The sequence below is a fragment of the Orycteropus afer genome, unplaced genomic scaffold (assembly GCF_000298275.1).
Source record: "Orycteropus afer afer isolate SDZICR_OR568_19922 unplaced genomic scaffold, OryAfe1.0 scaffold00146, whole genome shotgun sequence".
Classification (NCBI taxonomy): Eukaryota; Metazoa; Chordata; class Mammalia; order Tubulidentata; family Orycteropodidae; genus Orycteropus; species Orycteropus afer.
The window spans coordinates 4,005,569-4,027,850 of NW_006921733.1; the positions used below are offsets into that span (position 1 = coordinate 4,005,569).

The 22,282-nt window shown below is 39.4% G+C and overlaps 1 protein-coding gene across 1 annotated transcript in view; it reads left to right on the top strand.

Moving 5' to 3' along the window:
* GABRB3 (gamma-aminobutyric acid type A receptor subunit beta3) overlaps window positions 1-22,282 on the top strand; it is a 502,491-nt gene that overhangs the window by 385,090 nt on the left and 95,119 nt on the right. Inside the window, exon 4 of the mRNA XM_007945974.2 lies at window positions 21,827-22,047. Coding sequence (XP_007944165.1) covers window positions 21,827-22,047 — 221 coding nt within the window. The remainder of the gene's footprint in view (window positions 1-21,826; window positions 22,048-22,282) is intronic.

Below are 22,282 nucleotides of genomic sequence, written 5' to 3' on the forward strand. Positions count from 1 at the left end.
ACAAGAACCAGGGACAGGAAAGGGAGTGAGGGAGGAAAAATAAATAAATAAGGAAGAAAGGAGGAAGATAAAAGAATAATTTAAAAACAAAAAATTGAAAACAAAAGTGGGGGGGACACAACATTCAGACTCTGTCAAGGTGCATAATGGAATTACTGCTGGTCAGCAGGGTGGTTGGAGGAAGGGTATGGACACATCTCTGTTCACCAAGCATGTGTGTTGTATAAGATAACAAGGAGAATATCAGACCTATCCAGTTGTCACTCTTCAGTGGGGCTGCCTGTTCTGTCCTCAACAAGCAGAATCCACTCCTATGTCACCATTCAGATAAGAAATCCATTTGCATATATTCAGAGACTCAGTGTCCACTGCTTGTGAATATTTAAAATGGCTGCACCCTTAGGACAACTGCTGGCAGTCCACAGCTCTCTTTGCTTCATCATTTTCCTTTCTGGTTGTCAGGCACGAGTGCAGTACTTGTCCAGGCTGTCTTAGTGAGCAGAGCTAATTTGTAGGTTGCTACCAGGATGTATTCAAAATGGCTGTGTCCTCAGGGAGGCCACTAGTCTGTAGCTCCATTTGTCTCCTTAGTCACTGTTTTCATTCAGGTTCTTCTACTAGTTTGTATTTAATCTACTTCTTTATCCTTCCCTTCAAAACTGAGGGTTCCAGGATGGTCTGCTGTATCAGTTTCAATTAGTTTCAAATCGCTTTGTTGCAGAGGGTCTGGGTAGCTTGTCTGTCTATTCAGTCATTTTGCTGGAACTTTATTCATATGTTTTCAGTGGCCGTTTTTTTTCAGTAGTGGATGACCCCATCCTTCTATCCAGTCTGTCTAGTCTGGAAGCTGTGACTGAGGACTGCCTCACCATGGATGGCCCTACAGGTATTTGAAATACAGTTGGCATAAGCTCCAGCCTCACAGCAACACCCAATTGACCATAGTACAAAAAACTGACAGATGAGTGGTGGAAGAGATCCTTATTTGTGCCCATTTCAAACTAAGGTGATCCAACAGAATGTAGAAATTATTGAACAATATTATTAATATCCCATGCAAGTAAAATTTTTCTGAAGATAATTCAAAAATGGTTGTAGCAGTATGTGGACAGGAAATTTCCAGAAATGCAAGTTGGATTCAGAAGAGGACATGTAATGAGGGATATCATTGCTAAATGTCAGATAGATCTTAGCTAAAAGCAAATAATACCAGAAAGATATTTACCTGTTTTGAGGAATATGCAAAGATGTTTGACTGTGTGTGTCATAACAAATTTTGGAAACTACTGGGAAGTACGAGAATTCCAGAACATTTAATAGTGTTCATGTGGAACCTATATTGTACATAGAACAACAGGCAGTTGTTCAAATAGAACAAAGGAATAATGCAAGGTTTAATATTAGGAAGGGCATGCATCAGGGTTGCATCCTTTCACCATACTTATTCAATCTGTATATTGAGAAAATAATCCCAGAAACTGGATTATATGAAAAAGAATCCCACATCAGGATTGGAGGAAGACTCATTAACAACCTGTGATATGCAGATGACACAATCTTGTATGCTGAATGTGAAAATGATTTGAAACACGTACTGCTGAAGATGAGTCTTCAGTATGGATTAAGGTGTAATACCACTGTACAGAAAACTGACAGATGAGTGGTGGAAGACATCCTTATTTGTGCCCATTTCAAAGTAGGTTGCTCCAACAGAATGTAGAAATTATTGAACAATATTATTGTGCCCATAAAGGAAACAAAATTCTTCACAACTGGACCAATAAGCATCATCACAATAAACGGAGAGAAGTTTGAACTTGTCAAAGTTTTCATTTTAATTGGATCCACAATCAATACCCATGGAAGCAGCAGTCAAGAAATCAGACATCATATTGCATTGGGTAAATCTGTTGCAAGGGATCACTTTAAAGGGTTAAAGAATAAAGATGTCACTTTGAAGACTAAGTTGCACCTAACCCAAGCCTTGGAAATTTCAGTCATCTCCTATGTATGTGAAATCTGGACAATGAATAAGAAAGATTGAAGAGGAGTTGATGCCTTTGAATTGTGGTATTGGCGAAGGATGTTGAAAGTATCATGGACTGCCAGAAGAACTAATAAATCTGTCTCAAAAGAAGTGTAGCCTGAATGCTCCTTAGAAGCAAAAATGGTGATACTTCATCTCATCTACATTAGTAGTGTTGTCAGTAGTGACCAGCCCCTACAGAAGGGTATCATGCTTGGTAAAGTGGAGGTTCAGAGAAAAAGAGGAAGGCACTCAATGAAGTAGAGTGACACAGTGGCTGCAACAATGGACTGAAGCTTAGCAAGGATTGTGGGAACGGTGCATGAACAGGCAGTTTTTTGTTCTGTTGCACATATGGTCACTGTGAGTCAGAATCAACTCAATGACATCTAACAGCAACTCTCTGATCTAAATGTAAATACTTGTGTTATATTTTATTACAGATGTGCATATATAAAATCTAAGGACCTATGAATTCTCATAGTATAAATGTGTAAGAGAAGTTCTTATGCTAAAACATAAATATTTAAGATGAATAAATCCCCCTTTTTTAATTCACACAAATTTTATTTTTTGCCTTGTCCGCTTTTCTTGAAGGGATTCAGAGAAAAATAATTTCAAATGATAGTTCAGTCAATATAATAAAACTTTCTCTCTCTCTCTCTCTCTCTCTCTCTCTCTCTCTCTCTCTATATATATATATATATATAGTTTCCTGAATAGTCTGGTATATTTAATATGTATCATTTAGATGAAGATTCATGTAAAATAAAGCAGAATGTGCACTGCTTCTTCTTTATCAGCACATTACAAATGTTCACTTATACATTGTTTGTATGGATTTTGTAATGTTTGCTCCCATGTAGACTATAAGACATCTGGTCTTTCTGTATATTCTATTAAACCAATAAATGATCTGAGGTCTGGTGTTGGACTCAGAGTACTCTAAATATCATGGGTAAGTGTTCTTCTGGAATGCAATTACGGAGTACAGGAGTTCATCTTGTAATGTGTGACTGTGATGCTACCCATGGAAACTTCCCAGGTTTTGCTGCAGCTGCTACTGCTGACCTCATGATTTAGCTCTATATATGCAAGGTATTTAGTTTATAAGATCAGCAGAATGTCATGACTGAATGAATATTCATAGTTAGAGTGACAAGAAGGAAGAGGCTGGTATATAGCCTTTATTTTGGTTTGGCTGAGTGATTGGGTGGATAGTGGTAAAGGAAAAGGAAAAAAAATTGAGGTAGAAAGGCAATGAGATAATTTTGGACATATTAAGCTTAGGTTGCATGTGGGAAATCTGGATGAAAAGGTTTAGAATGCAGCTGGGTCCTTCCATTAGAATCTTGGCAAAGTAGAAAGGAATAAAGATGTGGAGGTTGGAATCAGCAATGGGAAATGAGGGGTTAGTCTTCTCTTATGGGTTCTTAATGCCAGTTTTATAAATGTAAGTATTATTGTCAATTGTCAATGAATTGTCTTCAACCAATACGTATATTGCCATAACACTATGTATTATGAATAACAGAATGAAATATTATTCAGTCCTGCACCATCTTCACAATTATTTTTATGTTTGAGTCTATTTTTGTGGCTATTGTTTCAAGCCATTTCATTTCCTCATTTTTGCTGATCATCTCTTTTACCAAGCATGATGTCCTTTTCTAGTGATTGGTCTTTCCAATCACATGTCCAGAGTAAACAAGTCAAAGTCTTGCTATCTTCCTTTTATGGAGCATTTTGATTATATTTCTTCTAAGACTGATTTCCTCATTCTTTCAGTAATCTATGGTTTATTCAATGTTCTTAACAACACCACAGTTAGAATACATCAAGTCTTTTTCTGTCTTCGTTTTTCATTGTCCAGCATTTACAGGGAGGAAGAATAGGTCACCTCCTCTAAAATAGGTTACAGTAAGACCACCAAATTACATTTGCAGAGGGGACTTTTAATGAAAATGTTCTGATATGTGGAGACATCAGTTGACTATAAAATAGGGTTTTAAAAAAATACAGAGGAGAGGAGTGGATGAAGGCAAGCCCTGGAGTGCTGGGAAAGGATGGAGTCAGGGCCGTGGTGACTCAGGTCAGGGTCAGACCTTGGCAGGATGGCTGGTTTTATTTTGATTTTTAGTAGTGCTATGGCTCTTTTAAAAATTTGTATTTAAATTTTATTTCATTATTTAAAAATATTTCGAAGAAGGAAGAGGATTTATGAAAATTGAGTGACCTGACACATTACTTTGCACAAGGTTGTGTCCATTGAATTTGAGTATTGAGTAGAAGATGAAGATGGGTTTCAAAAGCAAAGGGTAAAACCTGCTTCATATGGTGTTGAGAATTGTATACTAGGGAGTTAGGCCAAGTCTTCCTGATCTGCATCCTCGAACAATGGAGCACACTGTCCTTGGCAGGTTGGTGTGCACTTGGTGTGAATCAATGAGGCTAAAGCTCCAACTGGAAAAAGATCAACTCTCCCCATGTGTGAGGGACCTTCCTTCCATGGTTACTGATCATGCTGTATATAGAATGATTGAAGAAGACAAAGTAGAATTTTCCAAATGCTTATCATGAGCTAAGCACTGTGTTGAGCATGGTTTAAGAAAAAAAAAAAAAAAAAACCTCACTGCTCATAGTGAGGTCTCCTTGGGTTTTCAAGGTGGTATCTCTATGGAAGTAGGTTGCCCATTCTTCCATCAAAGCAGTGGCTGGGAGGTTTGAACCTCCAACCTTCTAGTTAGCATTCAGATGCCTTATGTGCTATGCGACCAGGTTAGCTCACTTAATTCCTATAGTACTTCTGTAAGGGAAGAATTTTCATTCGCATTTTTACATGAGGTTGCTAAAGCTCAGAGTGATTAGGTAACTTTCTCAAGTAAGCAGAATGGGTGATGAGCAGCAGGACCAGGATGCAATTAAAGTTACGTGATGCTTCCCTCTACGGTACACCTAGCCAACCTGGCTGGCACACTGGCAACAGCTGGGAGAGTTTATTTAGCCAAAGATATTTCTTGCATTTGTCTGGTTCTTCTTGACTTTGATTGAAGCCTCAGTTTCTTCTGATACTACCATTATTTGTCATTTGAATGTAGTTCAGTGCAGTCAATTTGCTTGCAAACTTATTTGGTTCCCAAAAAATACCTGTGATATCTTTTCATATATGTAAAGAAAGCATACAGCAGTGACTAGTTCTTTTGAATACATTCAGCATTTAAGTGGATGGGAAAAAAATGAAGATTGAGTCTTTAGGTAGAAAAAAGGCCATGCAAAGACAGGAGAACTTCCATGAACTCCCTCCACATTCCCATCCGTGCCTCCTCACTGCCAGCCCAGAATGAGATTAGTTCTTTGCAATATTGGAAAAGTAATAACCAACACATATTGAATCCTCATACTATGCCCCCCATCATGACAGGCAGGTTTGGGGTCTGCTCCACACATAGGGTATACAAGCTTAGGAGAAGGACTTACCCACCTTTGCCCAGCCAGAGTTGGCAGACCTGATACTAATTCTTTTAGTTAAATTCTATATGTCCCCTAGTAGATTGTGAGCTATGTGAAGGATCAAATTAAGTTTCTTTATCTCTGGATCTTAGCATGATTCTTGACCCATGATGGATACTCAATGAATGCTTGAAACTAGAAGGAGAGAGGAAAAGAGGAAGCAAAAGAGTTGGACCATGTGGCTCTGGTGATGTAATGCTTAAGGCACTTGACTGCTAACCAGAAGGCTGGTGGTTCAAACCCACCAGCCACTCCTCGGAAGGAAGGTTGGGCAATCTACTTTCATGTTGATACCACCTTGGAAACCTAAGGAGGGGTTGCTGTGAGTCAGAGACGACTCGAGGGGACATAATAATAAGATGTGTTATTATCAGTGATCACCACTGGGTTTGTCAGAAACCTGCATGCCATGGAAGTCTGTGGTAGGGCAAGAGATGGAGCTAATTTTGGATATTCATATTTAGATCATCAAATGGAATGGATTAGAATTTTCTAAGTAAATTTTGTTCATTGGAGAGCCAAGATTCCTCTAGCCTTTCATTTCAGAAATGCCTGCAAAAGAATTTGCCATCACCTGGGGCTTATATAAACTTCTCAAAATAATTACGATCTTCTATGGCCTGAGAACAACTTACCTGCAAGTTTTGTATCCTAAACTTGCTGAACCAGATACAAATACAGGTATCCTGTGGTTTTGATGGCTGTAGCTAAATATTTAAATTTGGTTTAGAGATTCCATTATTTTCTCAAGGTTAGTAATTTTTTTTTCCTTCTTTCCCTGTGCTGCTGAGTAATCTAGTCAATTGTTTAATTGCAGGGTAATGAACAGTATTTCCACATTTGAATATGTCTTCTAGTCATTTCAGTGCAATAAATGCCAAGAGAGTTCCATAAGCAGAAGGAAATTTTATTGTTCACATCTTATTTTCAATTTATCTGAAGTTGAATTATACTCCTAAAGATGAGCTGAGGTTTCATTTTATATTTTGTCATTAGTCCTGCAGCTATGTATACATTCTCAGGAGATTTTGAAAGACAATTGACCACATATGCAGAAATGCTTGACTTTTGAATGGCTCATATGAAAAATGCTTGCCCTCCCAGTCCTGCAAGCAAGGCTTTTCTTGGGGCAGTGAATGACAGCAATTCTTTCCTAGCCTTCCTCAGACAGATTGCCACTGCCACTATCCTCACTTCTTTTCCCTCTACCTCCACAGCTATCAAGGTTGTCTTGTGCTATAGCCCAGACCTCCAAACCCCTGTTCAGCTGGACCTGGCTCTGCTAGGGTCCTACCCAGAACTATTGCTTCTGACCTAGAAACATTTTTGTCATCTTATTTCAATGGGAAATTATTTCACAAATTCTAAACACATTTTTTTTTTTTTTTTTACAAATTGTTGGAATTCCACCCACTAGTATATACTATTGTGTTGTTCAGGCAACCTGAAGCCCATAAGAACATGTATCTCAGTGATCTTGGCATTTTGTGCTAGTCGATTCTCTCTCCCGTTAGAAAGAGAGTGATTTCATATCTACATAACTGATTCTTATATGAGAGAGATATAGCCACTCCTCCGAAGGAAGATTGAGCAGTCCAATTCTGTAGTGATACTGCCTTGGATACTCGAGGAGGGGTCGCTATGAGTCAGATCCGACTCAACGGCAGGTTCTTCTTCTTTCTTTCTTTCTTTTTTTACACACTTCCTTGTGTCTTCCTCCATCTCAGCAAAAAAAGAGTAACACCCTCAAAGAGATGAATTCACACAGTGGCTACAACAATGAGCTCAAACATACCTGCTATTGTAACAATGACAAAGGACCAAACAATAATTTGTTCTGTGAAGTTAAAGCTGACTCAACAGAACCTAACAACAACATATGTGTGTGTGTGCATATGTGTGTGTACATTAGAGAGAGAGAGAGAGAGATTCAATGAATTTTAGCTTATCAATGATTTTGATGGATTAACATTTTAATTAAGGAGCTCTGGTGGTGCAGTACCTAAAGAATTTTCCTGGTAAACATGGGTATACAGGTGGATAGATGGGTGGACAGACTGAACTAGTAGGTATGTCTATGAAGCAGGGAGTGTACCCAAGACCATGTATAGAGTTAGCCATCAGTGGTCCTATAAGTGTATTTGTATGATCTGAATTCCCAGGTGTATAGTGGAGCTGACAAGGGGCAAGGTTGTAGTCACTTCTTTGTCACAGCCAGCTACCCAGAGGGAGTGAGTAGTTGAACCTGTGGGCTCAGGACCATAGTCACAAGGGACATCAAGCTCAATTGGCATCACATACTACACAAAAGATTGTTCTACCTCCTACTTTGGTGAGTAGCAACTGGGATCTTAAAAGCTTGCAAACAGCCATTTAGATGCAACAGTGGGTCTCTCCTCATCCAGAGCAAAGAAGAATGAAGAAAACAAAAAAATCATGGAAATAATTAGTCTTAGCAACTGGTACACCATGCAATATGCAGTCTATGCAACTATGAGACCAGAAGAATTAGATAGTGTCCGGCTACCACTGTCAACCACTTGGAGGGGGATCTATGTAGGAGATCCTGGATAGAGAGGGAGAACAATGTGTAACAAAACTCAAAATCATTTGGAAAAAAAAAAAAAAAAAAACGGGGGGGGGGACCAGGTTTGCTGGTCTGAGAGAGCCTCGTGGAACAACTGAGACTATGGCCCCTCGCTGCCCTTCAGTCTGGAATTGAACCCACACCTGTGGCTTCTAGCCAAACAAAAGACAGGCATATGAGTTGAACATTTACCTGAGGTAGATACACTCCTTAGAGAGAACAAACATGGGAGAAAGAAGGGCTGTTTATGCCCAGGAAGACAGCTCAGGGATGGACACCGGGAAAAGGTAACTATTGGGAGGAAGTGGGAGGGGAGCTGTTGCATTGGAGTAAATTGTAGTCAATGTCATGAGACCAAGTGTGCATGAATTGCTATATGAAAAATGAATTTGCTCTGTAAATTTTCACCCAAATCACAATAATAAATAAAATAAAAATGAAAAAAAAAAAAAAGAAAAAGAATTTGCCTGCTAACCAGAAGGTAAATGACTCATTTATACATTATACTTCAGGGAATTCCAGTTTTTAGTGGACTGGACAATTCTGGGTGGGGATACATGTGGGTTTTCTACCTTAGTGCCTGAGCTATCTCCATTGAATCCCAATACATTGGGCTACAATGTGCACTGGGACCTCTCACTGTAGTCCAGGCATCTTGAACTTACATGAACAACTGTCTCAGCTGCAGATGAACCTGGAAGAACCAAGGTCCTGAGTGGCTTGCCAGATGTCTATGACCCATCCACATACTCTGATAGCCTGTTTGTAGAAAAACACCAAGTTTCCACCTGTAGATTCCCAGCCAGTCCCCTCAGACTCAGAGGATAATTTCTCCATGTAAGTGCTACCCCATACACACACACCTTTCCTGGCCAGGGTTGGGACTGGACTTTTGAGTGGCTCCACAGAAGTGGAAAGACTGGCAACCAAGAAGCTGGAGCAGAGAAACTAATGACCTTCACTGGGACAATCTACATTTCAAGTCTGTACCTGCACAATAACCAGAGCTGAATGTTCTCAGGGAGCCAGACACAGTGAAACTCCTGCTAACAAACACACTCAACAAAATGGACACACCCACAAACTGTCAAACTATTAACTTACAGAAGGGTTATTTTATAAAAGCAAATCTCAACCTTATTCAAAAGTATTGTTGTTATGTGCCATCAAGTCGGACCAATTCATAGCAACTCCTCTTTGGTTTTCCAAGGCAGTGTCGCTACGGAAGTAGATTGCCCAACTTCCTTCTGAGGAGTGGCTGGTAGGTTTAAACTGCCAGCCTTCTGGTTAGCAGTCAAGTGCCTTAGGCACTATGCTACCAGAGCTCCTGATACTCAAAAGTGTAGTAATCTAAAATTAGGGTATATCAAATTATAACCATAAGGGGCTTTGTGACCCTGCACTCTGACTTGGGCCTGAAGTGTTGAGGTGGGATGAGGAAATTGCATTACCCCGACCTCTGGAAAGGATGCATCCCAGGCCTTCTGGGCACACGGCCCTCTCTGCTACACCCTGGCAGCTTGATTTCTGGGTGCTCAGATTTCCAGGACAATGATCTTCCTCCCTCTGCCAACATACCACCAGCACACAAAATGTGCTGATAGTGCCTGTTGTGCCACAGCCAAAACTCAGTGCTAGGAGACAGCCTTTCTCTTCTATATGTATTAATCTAATTAATTCTACCTTCCCGGTGCCAGGCTCCCAGGAACTGTGTTTGTGGCCCAGTGAGAGGGTTCACAGTACAACCCCCCACCCCTGTCCAATGCTCCCTCACCCGATTCTCCCCCAAAGTTCTCCTTTTGATGTCCCCTAATTTCCTCTCTGACACCTAACTCCTCCCTGGCACACCCTTCCTCACTTATACTCCCGGATTCCCCCATACTTTCCTCTTATTTGACACCCTCCTTCTTCCCTAACCCTCTGCCTCTCTGTTTTTCCCTTGGACCCTCTCCTCACATTAGCTCTTCATCTCCACTGTAACTAACAGGGGTGGGAAAGAAAGCCCCGCTTCACAAGGCCCTCCAGCCTGGCAGAGCGTCTTTGTGTCCTAGGGGATTTGGTGCTCCCAGTGCATTTGAAGACTCTCTTGTTACCATGAGGATCATCACACTAGAACAAAAGAGAGGAAAGTCAAGAGAGAAAGATATTGCAAAGGCATAAGGAATGGGGATGTGATTGTTGGTTGTTTCCATAAGGAATCATTTTCTTGTTCTAATTCCCAGGAGACTCCAAAATCCCTTCCTTTAAGAAATGTAATTTCAAGATTTCTGCCCTATCACCTATCACTCTTTCCTCAGCTGCCTGCTTTTGGGGGAGAAGGAAGAAGTTACACAAATGGCATGTTCTCTGTCTCTTCTGTTGCTGTTGTATGGGGGGGGGGGAGTGATGCCAGTGACTATCAGGAGACCCTGTGTAGAAGTGACCCACTGGCTTACAATATCTGCCCTGACCAAAGCTCTTTAAATCTTCTTCTTCTTCAATATTTAGTTCAAATGAGTCTTTTCTCAGGAAGTCCTCATTGGACATCCTACCCAGAAATAGCTTCAGTTTGTAGCACCTGTATCCCTTCATGTTACTAGAGCACTTAATCCAGATTGCTTTTGAATTCCAGATAGTGCCAGGCTTTAAGGTCTGTGTGAAAGCGCCTCAACCTTGAGTTCAGCTCTGCCTCCTGCTTCCAGTTCACTGAAGCTAGAGGCTTTTCTTCACTCATATAGATGCTGACTGCTGAGGGTGACAAACCCAAAGTCAACAAGTGAAAGAAAAGGCACAGCCCCAGTGTTACCAAACAACACAGCAGACCATTGATTCAAGTTCATTGAAAGTCTCAAGGTTGGCAGAGCGTGGCAGGCTGCTGGACAATGACATGGCTACATACAAGGTTCAAGTGTGCTATAATATATGGGAAGCAGACCACATCCCTAAAGCAGCAACTCAGCTGCTTGTGGTAGATGCCACCATGGAGTTGATTGGCAGTATCATCATGGGGAATAATTACCACCAGCTGCCCAGCCACTCAACCAGGCCCAGCCAAGTTGACACACAACCTTAACTACAACAATTCCACCCCTTGTCAACTTAACACCTATACAAATCTTCTGGTGGGTGGCATCTGTACAGATGTCCTTCACTGGGTGGCTTCATTCCCCTTGTTCCTGAGTGGTGACCTCACCCTCTTGGCCTGGTAGGCCCCTTTCCTCTACCTCTTGGGCATGGCAGCCCTGCCCCCTTACTCTTGGGCAGCATCTATGGCTCCATCTCTCTGACTCACATGAATGAGCAGCCCCAAACTCCAGAACCATGTTGGTGAAGGTCTGGCTGGTTGTTTGAAACCTAGGGGGCTTTGGTGGTTCCAACCACAAAGGCCATTGTCCTATCCTTTGAGCTTGAGGCAGCTCTGCTTCATGTTTCCTTGGTCTCTCCGCTTCTGCCAATTAATGCCGAAGGCAACCCACTCCACTGGAAATCTTCCTGCCCAAAAAGCACTCAGCTTTCTTGTTATATGGACCAGCCAACCTGCTACTCCATTTCATGCCAGTCTCTTTCACCAATTAATGCCCAGAGGCAACCCACTCCACCAGGAATCTACCTACCCAATGGCATCCAGCTTTCTCCTCTGTGGGCTGGTAAGGCTGTCGTTGTCTCATGCCTGTCTCTGGGCTTTGCTACTGTCATCTCTCATGCTGGTCTCTCATGCTGGTCTCTCTGCCAGTGTCTCTTGGATCTGCTGCTGTCGTCTCTCATCCCACATGCTGGGATCTTTCTGCCAGTGTCTCAGGTCAATGATACACTCCACACCTGTTTCTACATTTTAGGTATCTGGCAGAGCAGCAGCTGACTCTCTCAGTACCATATTCTGTTCTGGTTACCCAGTGCTGCTCTGACAGGAATATACCACAAATAGGATGGCTTTAACAAACAGGAGTTTATTCTCTTACAGCTTGGAGGCTTTAAGCCTGAGTTCAAAGTGCCAGGCTCTAGGGGGTAGGTGAAAGCCCTTTAACCTGGAGCTTTGGCTCTACCTCCTGCTCCCAGCCTACTGAAGCTAGAGGCTTTTTTTTCACTCAGAGAGCTGGTGGCTCCTGAGAGTGACAAGCCCAAAGTCAAGAAGTAAAATGGTACAGCCCCAGTGTTACCAAACAACACAGTGACACATTGATTCAAGTTCATTGAAAGTCTCAAGGTTGGCAGAACATGGCAGGCTGCTGGACAATGACACAGCTACATGCAGGGTTCAAGCATGCCATAAACTAGAGACCATTCCCAAAGCTGCTTCTTATATATGGGAAGGAGACCACATCCCTAAAGCAGCTATTCAGCTGAATAGCTGCTTGTGGTAGATGCCACCATGGAACTGATTACTAATCTCATCATGAGGAATTATTGCCACCAGCTGCCCAACCACTTAACCAGGCCCAGTCAAAATGACACACAACCTTATAACTACCACAGTTAATGTCACTTATTGGTCCACTTGTGAGGATCTTTGTTTTCTCTATGTTGAGAAGCAATCCATACTGAAGGTTGTAGTCACTGATTTTCATCAATAAGTGCTTCAAGTCACCACTTTCATCAAGCAATGTTGTGTCCATCTGTATGCTGCAGGTTGTTAACAAGTCTTCTCCTAATCCTGATGCCTCATTCTTCCTCATATAGTACAGTTTCTCAGATTATTTGCTAAGCATACATTTTGAATAAGTATGGTGAATGGATACAGCCCTGACACGCATCTTTCCTGATTTTAAACCATGCAGTATCCTTTTGGACAGGGTTGAAAAACTGTCTCTTTGTCTGTGTAAAAGTTCCTCATGATCACAATTGAGTGTTATGGAATTCCCATTCTTCACAATGTTGTCAATAATTTGTTGTGATCCACACAGTCAAATGCTTTTGTGCAGTCAATAAAACACAGGTAAACATCTTTCTAACATACTTGCTTTTAGCCAAGGTCCATCTAACATCAGCAGTGATATCCCTCATTCCACATCCTCTTCTGAATCTAGCTTTCATATTGGTATTGCATTGTTCAAATCTGCTGCAAAAGAACTTTTTAAAGTGTTAAAGAGCTAAGATATCACTTTTAAGACTAAGGTGTACCTGACACAAACCATGGTATTTTTAGTAGCCTTATGTGCACGTGAGATCTAGATAATGAATAAGGAGGACTAAAGAAGAATTGATATGTTTGAATTGTGGTGTTGCCAAGAATATTGACTATAGCATGGACAGATAGAAGAATGAAGAAATCTATCCTGGAGGAAATACAGATGTAATGCTTCTTAGAAGCGAAAATGGCCAGTCTTCATCTCTCGTACTTTGGTCATGTTGTCAGAAGGGACAAATCCCTGGAACGTATATCATGCTTGGTAAAGTGGAGGGTCAGTGAAAAAGAGGAAAGCCCTCAGTGAGGTGGATTGACATAGAAGCTGTGACTATGGGCTTAAACATGGCAACAATTATAAGGATGGTGCAGGACCATGTGGTCATGATGAGTCAGAACTCTTTGAGGGCACCTAAAAACAGTAATGGCTAATACTTTCAAGCATTTCTTCATGAGTTTGTTAGCTGCCTTAATGAATTCTTTGATGAAGTATCTCTTCATGTCCTTCTGCCTATTTTTTAAATTGGATTGTTTACCTTTTTGTTATTGAAATATTTATGTTTTCGATAAATTTTAGAGATAGTCCCTTGTCCAATATGTCATTGCCAAAAGTCTTTTCCCAGTTTGCAGATTTTACTTTTACTCTTGTGGAGGAATATTCTGATCCACATAAGTGTTTAATTTTTAGGAGGGCCCAGTCGTCTAGTTTATCTACTGCTGTTTGTGTATTGTTAATTATTGTGTATTTATAGCATATGTTCATATGTTGACACTCTTAACTTTGCCCTTAATTTTCATTTGATTATCTGTATGGTTTTAGTTTTTCCATTTAATCTTTGTTTCATTTTGAGTTAGTTTTTGTATGATGTGAAGTATGGATCCTGTTAATTTCTATGGAAATGGATATCCAATTTTGCCTCCTTCATTTCTTAAAGAGGCTGTCTCCTCCCATTTAATGAGTTTGGCCCTTTGTCAATGATCAGCTGTCCGTAAGTGGATGGATTAACTTCTGGATTCTCAATTCTGTTCCATTGGTCTATGTGTCTGTCATTGTACTAGTACAAGGTTGTTTTAACTACCATGGTTGTATATTATGTTTTTTGAGTTTGTAAAGCTTCCTACTTTCTTCTTTAGTAGTGCTTTTTTTTTAATCCAGATTTACTTTCCTTTCCCTATAAAGTTAGTGATTAGTTTTTCCATCTCTTTATAGATTGATGATGCAATCTAGATCAGGATTGCACTGTATATGTAGATTACTTTAGGTAGCATTGGCCTTTTCCCAATGTTAAGTCTTCTTTCTATGAGCATGCTTCCTCCATTTATGAAAGTCTCTTTAATTAATTAATTTATATTTGTATAGTGTTTTAACATTTTCTTTGTATAAGTCTTTTGAATCTCTTTGTAGATTTATTCCTAAATATTTCATCTTCTGGATAGTGATTTTGAACAGTATTATTTTCCTGATTTCCTTTTCAGAGTTCTCTGTATTAGTACAAAGAAATCTGGCTGATTTTTTCCATGTTGCTTTTGTACCTTGCAATTTTGCTGAATCTTTCTATTAGTTATAGTAATTTTCTTTTTGAGTTTCTGGGATTTTCTATGTATGGGATCATATCATTTGCATATACAGATAGATTTATTTCTTCTTTACCAATTTATATGTCTTTTACTTACTTTTCTTGTTTTATTTTTGTGGGTAGTACTTCCAATACAATATAGAATATAAATAATAATAAGGGGAATCTTTGTCTGCTTTCTGTTCCCAACAGGAAGGTTTTAATTCTCTTTGTTGAGAATGGTCTTGGCCATTGGTTTTGTGTATATGTCCTTAATTATGTTGAGAAATTTCCCTCTTATTTCTACTTTAATTAGTATTTTATTATTATTATTATTTTTTATTTTGACAAATGTCTTTTACTGCATTGATTAAAATGTGCATATGGTTATTATCTTTCACTTTATTTATATGGCAGATTACATTGATTGCTTTTATAATGTAGATCCACTCTTGCATACTTACTGTGGATCCCATTTGTTCATTATATATTATTTTTTGATATGTTGCTGAATTCTATTTGCTAGGAGTTTTTTGAGAATTTTGCATCTATGTTAATGTGGGATATTGGTCTGTAAGTTTTTATTTTTTTGTAGTTGTGTCTTTGTCTTGCTTTGGTATCATTGTTTTGCATGCATCATAGAATGATTTGGGGAGCATTACACCCATTTCTATGTTCAGGAATAGTATAAGTAGAATTAGTGTCAGCTTTTCCTAGAATTTTTGGAAGAAATAGCTAGTAAACCCATATGAGCCAGAACTTTTCTTTCTTGGAAATTTTATTTTGATCTGTTCAGTTTCTTCTATTGTTAAGTCTGCTCAAATTTTGTACCTCAATCTGTTTTATTTTGGGTTGGTACTGTGTTTCTATAAATATTTCTACTTTCAAATTTGTTGGAGTATAGTTCTTCATAGTATTCTATTTTACTTTCTGTTTCTGTTTGTTCTATTATGTCATTACCTGTTTCATTTCTTATCTTTGTTATTTGCATTTTTTTTCCTTTGTTAAATTCACCTGTTGCTGGCAATTTTATTAATATTTTCAAAGCAACTCCTACTCTTGTTGATTCTTTCTAGTGTTTTTCTGCTTCATTTATCTCTGTTTGAATCTTTATTATTTCCTTTCTTCTGGTGATTGTAGACTTTCTTTGCTGTACTTTTTCCAATTGTTAGAGATGCTGAATTAAGATTTTGAGTTTTGTGCTTTGCTCTTTCTTGATGTGTTCCTTCATTTATATAAATTGGCCTCTAAGCACTGCTTTTCATGTTTTCAAAGGGTTTTATTATATTGTGTTTTTATTCTTATTTGATTCACGGAATTTTTCTATCTCATTTTTTATTTATTCTATTAACTAGTAGCTTTTTACAGGGTATTATTTAATTTCCATGTATTTGATTTTTTTTCTTTGTTCTTCTTGTTGATAATTTCTAATTTTATAATGTTTTGATATTGGAAGATACTTTGTAGTTTTTTGATATTTGTAAATGTATCAGGGCTTGCTTAGTGGCCTAACATATGATACGTTCTGGAGACTGTTACTTGTGCACTGGAAAAGAATGTATATTGTGCTGTTTTTGGCTGGAGTGTTCTATATTCGTCTATGCGATGAAGTTCTTTGATTGTGTTGTTTAGATCTGTATCTTTGTTGAGTTTCTTTCTAGTTGTTCTGTCCTTCATCAAAAGGCGTGTGTATTAAAGTCTCCTACTATTATAGTGAGGAGCTCTGGTAGTATAGTTCCTAAGGCACTTGCTGCTAACCAGAAGGCTGGTGGTTCAAACCCACCAGCTACTCCTCGGAAGGAAAGTTGAGCAATCTACTTCCATAGTGATACCACCTAGGAAACCCAAGGAGGAGTAGCTATGAGTCGGGTCCGATTTGATGGCACATAACAACAACAACAACAACAACACTATTATAGTAGAGTTTTTATACTTTTTAATTTCAGTTTGTTCTGTTTTTTATTGAAGTCTTGTACTGTTATAGTGGATTCTTTTCAATTCTGTTAAAATTTGATTTATGTATTTTGGAGCTCTTTCATTGCTTGCATAGATATTTATTATGGTGACCTCCTCTAGTTAGATTGACCCTTCAGTCATTTTAGAGTGCCCTTCCTTTTCTCTTAGGTGGTTTTTGCCTTAAAATCTGTTTTATCATAAATTAATATTATCACATCTGCTCTTTTTTGGTTGCCATTTGCTTGATATATGTTTTTCCATTCTTTGATTTTTAGCATATTTTTGTCTTTGTGTCTAAGGTGTGTCTATTGAAGACAGAAAATTGATGGGCTTCTTCTTCTTCTTTTAATCTGTTCTGCTACTCTCTGTCTCTTTACTAGTGCAATTTATCCATTTTTATTCAGTGTAGTTATCAAGAGGTACAAATTTACTACTGTAATTTTCTGTAGGTTTTTGGGTTTGTACTGATGGTTTCTTTGTTCCATATATTTTTCTGTGCTGACTTTATTTTGCTTGCAGATTTTCTTTTCATTTCCTTTATTACTGTTAATTTTATGTTTAATGAGATTTTATAATTTTATTTATTTGTTTTAATTTTAGTAAGGTTTATCAAGTTTCTCTGAGTACTCTGTAATTTATTATTATCTCTGCAAGTTTAAAATAGTCCATTCTATCTTGATATTGCCCTGATATTTTCTCCATCAGGAAGTTCTGAAATGACACCATTTATTTCCTTTTTTTGTTTTGTAGTTGTCATCATTTACAAATTCAAGTCTCTCGTTCCTTGTTTTCAGTCTTGTAGGTTTATTTAATTTTTGATACTTCTACATCTGGGTTGATTTCTGGGCAATATTTTACCACAGAATTATTACTGCCCTCCCTGTCATTGTTAGTACACAGTGTTAAGGTGAGGGCCTCCCTAAATAGTAAAAATAGGGATTGTCCATTCACTGCATTCCAGTTGTACAAGAGAATGGGCCACGGTTTTGACCTTTCTACTCTGCCTGTTTTTTAATCTACCCATCTCTACAAGGGCAAGGAAGCAGGGATAGAGATTTGTGTTCCCACTTATAAAATCATGTCACTTTCCTAGAAGGCAAAGGAGAGACAGTTAGGATTTAAGCACTAGTTTTCCTGTCTCTGTTACCTAAGCTCTGCCTTTCTAGTCCCAATCTATCTAGGTCATCTCAGTAGATACATACCCAAAACCCAAACTGAGAGGTGCTACTGATGGCAAGTAGAGTAGCACAGCATAATATATGATCCCAGCTATCAGGCTGTGAATCTTAGCTGGGTCCCAAGCAAATTGACACAGCCAGCCCTCTTTTCACAGGCATCTTGTGTGTGAACCAGAAAGAAGGGAGCTCTGGGAAGAAGAATGCTGGACTTTAGGATGGAGGCATGAAGATTTCTTCATATAAACAAAATAAAGAAACAAATGGAACTCCTCTCTGAACATATTCAAATTAAAAAATCCTTCAGTTGCTAATGATATTACATTCCCATCTTCTTGTTATGCCACCAAAACTTTGCCTGGATGGTACAAATTGTTAACTGAAAGGTTGGAGGTTCAAATTTACCCATAAGGTCACCATTAGTCATAATTGAAGCAATGGAAAACTTTTTTTTTTTTTTTTCCTTTAACATTAGCCCGATTTAAAGATGATGGAGTGGCAGTGTGGTTCTGTGCTTTGGCAATCCATTTTCATGATGATTCTGTACACCAATCCTGATTGTCTCTATTAACTCTTGGGGATCTCTCCAGTCTGATCCCAGTCTACCTGTTGTACTTTAAGATCCACCTACAGGAACTGTCCACTTCCCTAAACATTTTTCTATATTCCTTGGTGTTCATTAAACCCACCATTGCAAAATTGATTTTTCTCTCACATACTCACTACACAAAAGCCTTTGGTGGTCTTCATGGGCAGTTGGGATCAAACTTCTGGTCATTACTATAGGATCTTGCTTTGTCCATCACTCTGAGAACTGGCCTATCCTATATTCCAGCAAAACTGCATTCCTCAGTGATTCCCTTAAAGGAATTCAAATCAGTGTCCCCATGAACTTTCCATGCTCCCTTCTGATATCTAACCAACCAAGGTCTGTCTGAAATGCCACCCTCTCTGTGAGAATCTTTAATTGGTGCAGGGAGTATCACATAGGTAGTACTAGGCACAGAGCCTTGCCCATGGAGGGGTTTGGGAAAATGTTACTATGCTTCTCCTCATGTGCTTAAATGCTCCCTCTTTGTCATACTGAGCTTCTGTAGGCCCTCAGACCATGTGATTTTTCCCCCCCTTCCTTGATTTGTATAGGCCTCACAGCTTTAATAAGGAGCTATGATGGTGCATTGAGAAAGATATTTGGCTGCTAACCAAAGGGTTGCTGTTTCACACTCACTAGCCATTCTTCAGGAGAAAGATGAGGCAATTACCTTCTGTAAAGATTTATAACCTTGAAAAACCCATGGATGTTGCTATGAGTCAGAATCAACTCAATGGCAGTGGGTTTGGTTTTGTTGGTCACAGCTTTAATACTTTACTACCTGTGGCCTTGTGTTATTGTTAGGGGTCGTCAAGTCAGCTTCAACTCATAGTGACTCAATGCACAACAGAACAAAACACTGCCTGGTCTTGTGCCACCCTCACAATCCTTGCTATACCTGAGCACATCATTGCAGCCAGTGTGTCAATTCATCTCGTTGAGAACATTCCCCCTTTTCATTGTCCCTGCACTTTACCAAGCATGCTATCCTTCTCCAGGGAATGGTCCCTTCTGACAACATGATCAAAGCGAGTGAGACAAAGTCTGGCCATTCTCACTTCCAAGGAGCATTCCAGCTGCACTTCCTCCAGGAGAGATTAGTTGTTTCTTCTGGCAGTCCATGGAACTTTCAGAATTCTTCACCAACACCACAACTCAAAAGCATCATCTCTTCAGTTATCCATATTCATTGTCCAACTTTCACATGCATATGAGGTGATTTTAAATACCATGGGTCGGGTTAGGCACATCTTAATCTTCAAGGAGACATCTTTACTCCGCAGCACTTTAAAAAGGTCTCTTGCAGAAGATTTGCTCAGTACAATACATTGTCTGATTTCTTGACTGCTGCTTCCATTGGTGTTGATTGTGGAACCAAGTAATAGGAAATCTTTGACAACTTCGATCTTTTCTCCATTTATAGTAATGCTGTTTATTGGTCCAGTTGTGAGGATTTTTGTTTTCTTTATGTTGCGGTGTAATCCATACTGCAAACTAGTGTCTTTAGTCTTCATCAATAAGTGCTTCAAGTCACCTTCACCTTCAGCAAGCAGAGTTGTGTCATCTGCATATTGCAGGTTGTTAATTAGTCTTCCTCCAATCCTAATGTCATGCTTTTCTTCATGTAGTCCAGCTTCTCAGGTTTTTTGCAGAGGATACATATTGAATAAGTATGGCAAGAGGATACAACCCTGACACACTCCTTTCCTGATTTTAAGCCATTCAGTATCATCTTGTTCTGTTAGAGCAACAGCCTCCTGGTCTATGTACAAGTTCCTCACGAGGACAATTAAGTGTTCTGGAATTCCCCTTCTTCTCAGTGTTATCCATAATTTGTTATGATCCACACAATCAAATGCTTTTGCATAGTCAATAAAATACAAGTAAACATCTTTCTGCATGTGTTGATTTTGTCATCTCTTCATAGTTGAAAGAGAGTGAGTCGACATCTGGTCATTGTCATTTCATATAGTCTCTTTGTTCCAGACTATTCAGAGTGGTTATGTTGTTGTTGTTGTTGTGTGCTGTCAAGTTGGCCTCGACTCATAGCGACCCCTCCTTGGGTTTCTGAGACAGTATAACTACAGAAGTAGGATTGCCCAACCTTCCTGCTAAGGAGTGCCTAGTGGATTTCAACTGCCAGTCTTCTGGTTAGCAATCAAGTGCCATAGGCACTGTGCTAGTGACCAATAAGAATTTGGGAGGGAACATCTGAAGACCTGTGTCCAGGATGGATTCTAGGACAGATTTATCATCTGATTTTGTGCCTGTCTCCACCATCTACAAATGAGAGTGTTTGAAGTCTTCACCTGAAAGTCTGAGAACCTACAAGTTCTCTGTATGTGACAGAATCTAGTATTCCCTCCCATGGCTGGAGAGTTTAACTCTTCACCTTTGTTTCTCAGTTTGTATAATTCCATGGGTAGCATAAAATTTCCTTTGAAAATTACAAGATTTTCAGATTCATCATTATAGACACAACAGTATTACTAAAAAAAAAAAAAAAAGTAGAATGTCATTTTATCTTGTCCAACCTCCACTTTCCCTTTTCTCCACTTTCTTTCTCACTGCAAAAACTACTTTAAAAAAAGAAGAAAAAATTAGTAAGACCATCTTCTTAGAGATTTTCTTGTTTTGTTGGATGGCTGGTGGAGCAGGCAATTTGCTTAGAGAGATTCAGGGCAGCAGAATGGCCCACCCACCACCCATCTTTTGCTCAGTCTCCCGTTTTAATTAGATTAATGTCACCGTCTCCAGGTGACACAATGGCCTACTCAGTGTGAACTTGGCTGTTGCTAGAAGAAAAGAAAATATGAAGGATGAAGCATAAAGACCCCACAGGCCATTTCTTTCCACTGGATGCTTATTTACAGTCCCATATAAGTCAGAACAAGAGGAAAGTGGCTTAAGATATATAGAGAGACAGAGAGTTTATCGGTAGAGCCTGTCTTGGGTGGTTGATGAACATGTCTGCCTGGTGATGGATGAGGGCCAAAGCCCTCAAGTTTCTTACCAGCTGCTTGATTTTACAATGATGTGTTCTTTGGCTTTTACTTTATATGGATATTTCTTAAATGCCAATTTATCTGGTCTGGTTACTACCTAAATAAAGTACAGAATTTACATACACCTAAGACACACCTGTGAAGATTGGTTTCTGTATTCACAAGAAAGCCACCACTGCTTTCTACTCTGCCTACAAATAGCCTCTGCTTCTCCTGGGAATTCACTGGAGCATGCAAATTCCACCTTAGATTTGGTAACCCATGGGGAGAACATACCTATGGCTGAGCACACACTGATGTTTTTCTTTCTCTTCCCAGGACTACACCTTAACCATGTATTTCCAACAATATTGGAGAGACAAGAGGCTCGCTTATTCAGGGATCCCTCTCAACCTCACACTGGACAATCGAGTAGCCGATCAGCTCTGGGTGCCTGACACATACTTTTTAAATGACAAAAAGTCGTTTGTACATGGCGTGACGGTGAAGAACCGCATGATTCGCCTGCACCCCGACGGGACGGTGCTGTACGGGCTCAGGTAGGCCTACCACGCCTAGTGCCACTATGTGGCCTCACTAGCCAGGAATTTCTCACTGACATGATTGAAATAAGTGAGACTGTGTCTTCAGACTAATTAGGAAGCATCCATGAGACACTATGAGCATCTAGGAAAAAAAAATCTCATAAATATATTATTTGAGGCACTACTACTATTATAGTCATTTGAGTCATTGAAACTAGCCTCCTTGGCTGGTTTACCTCATTGAGTCATC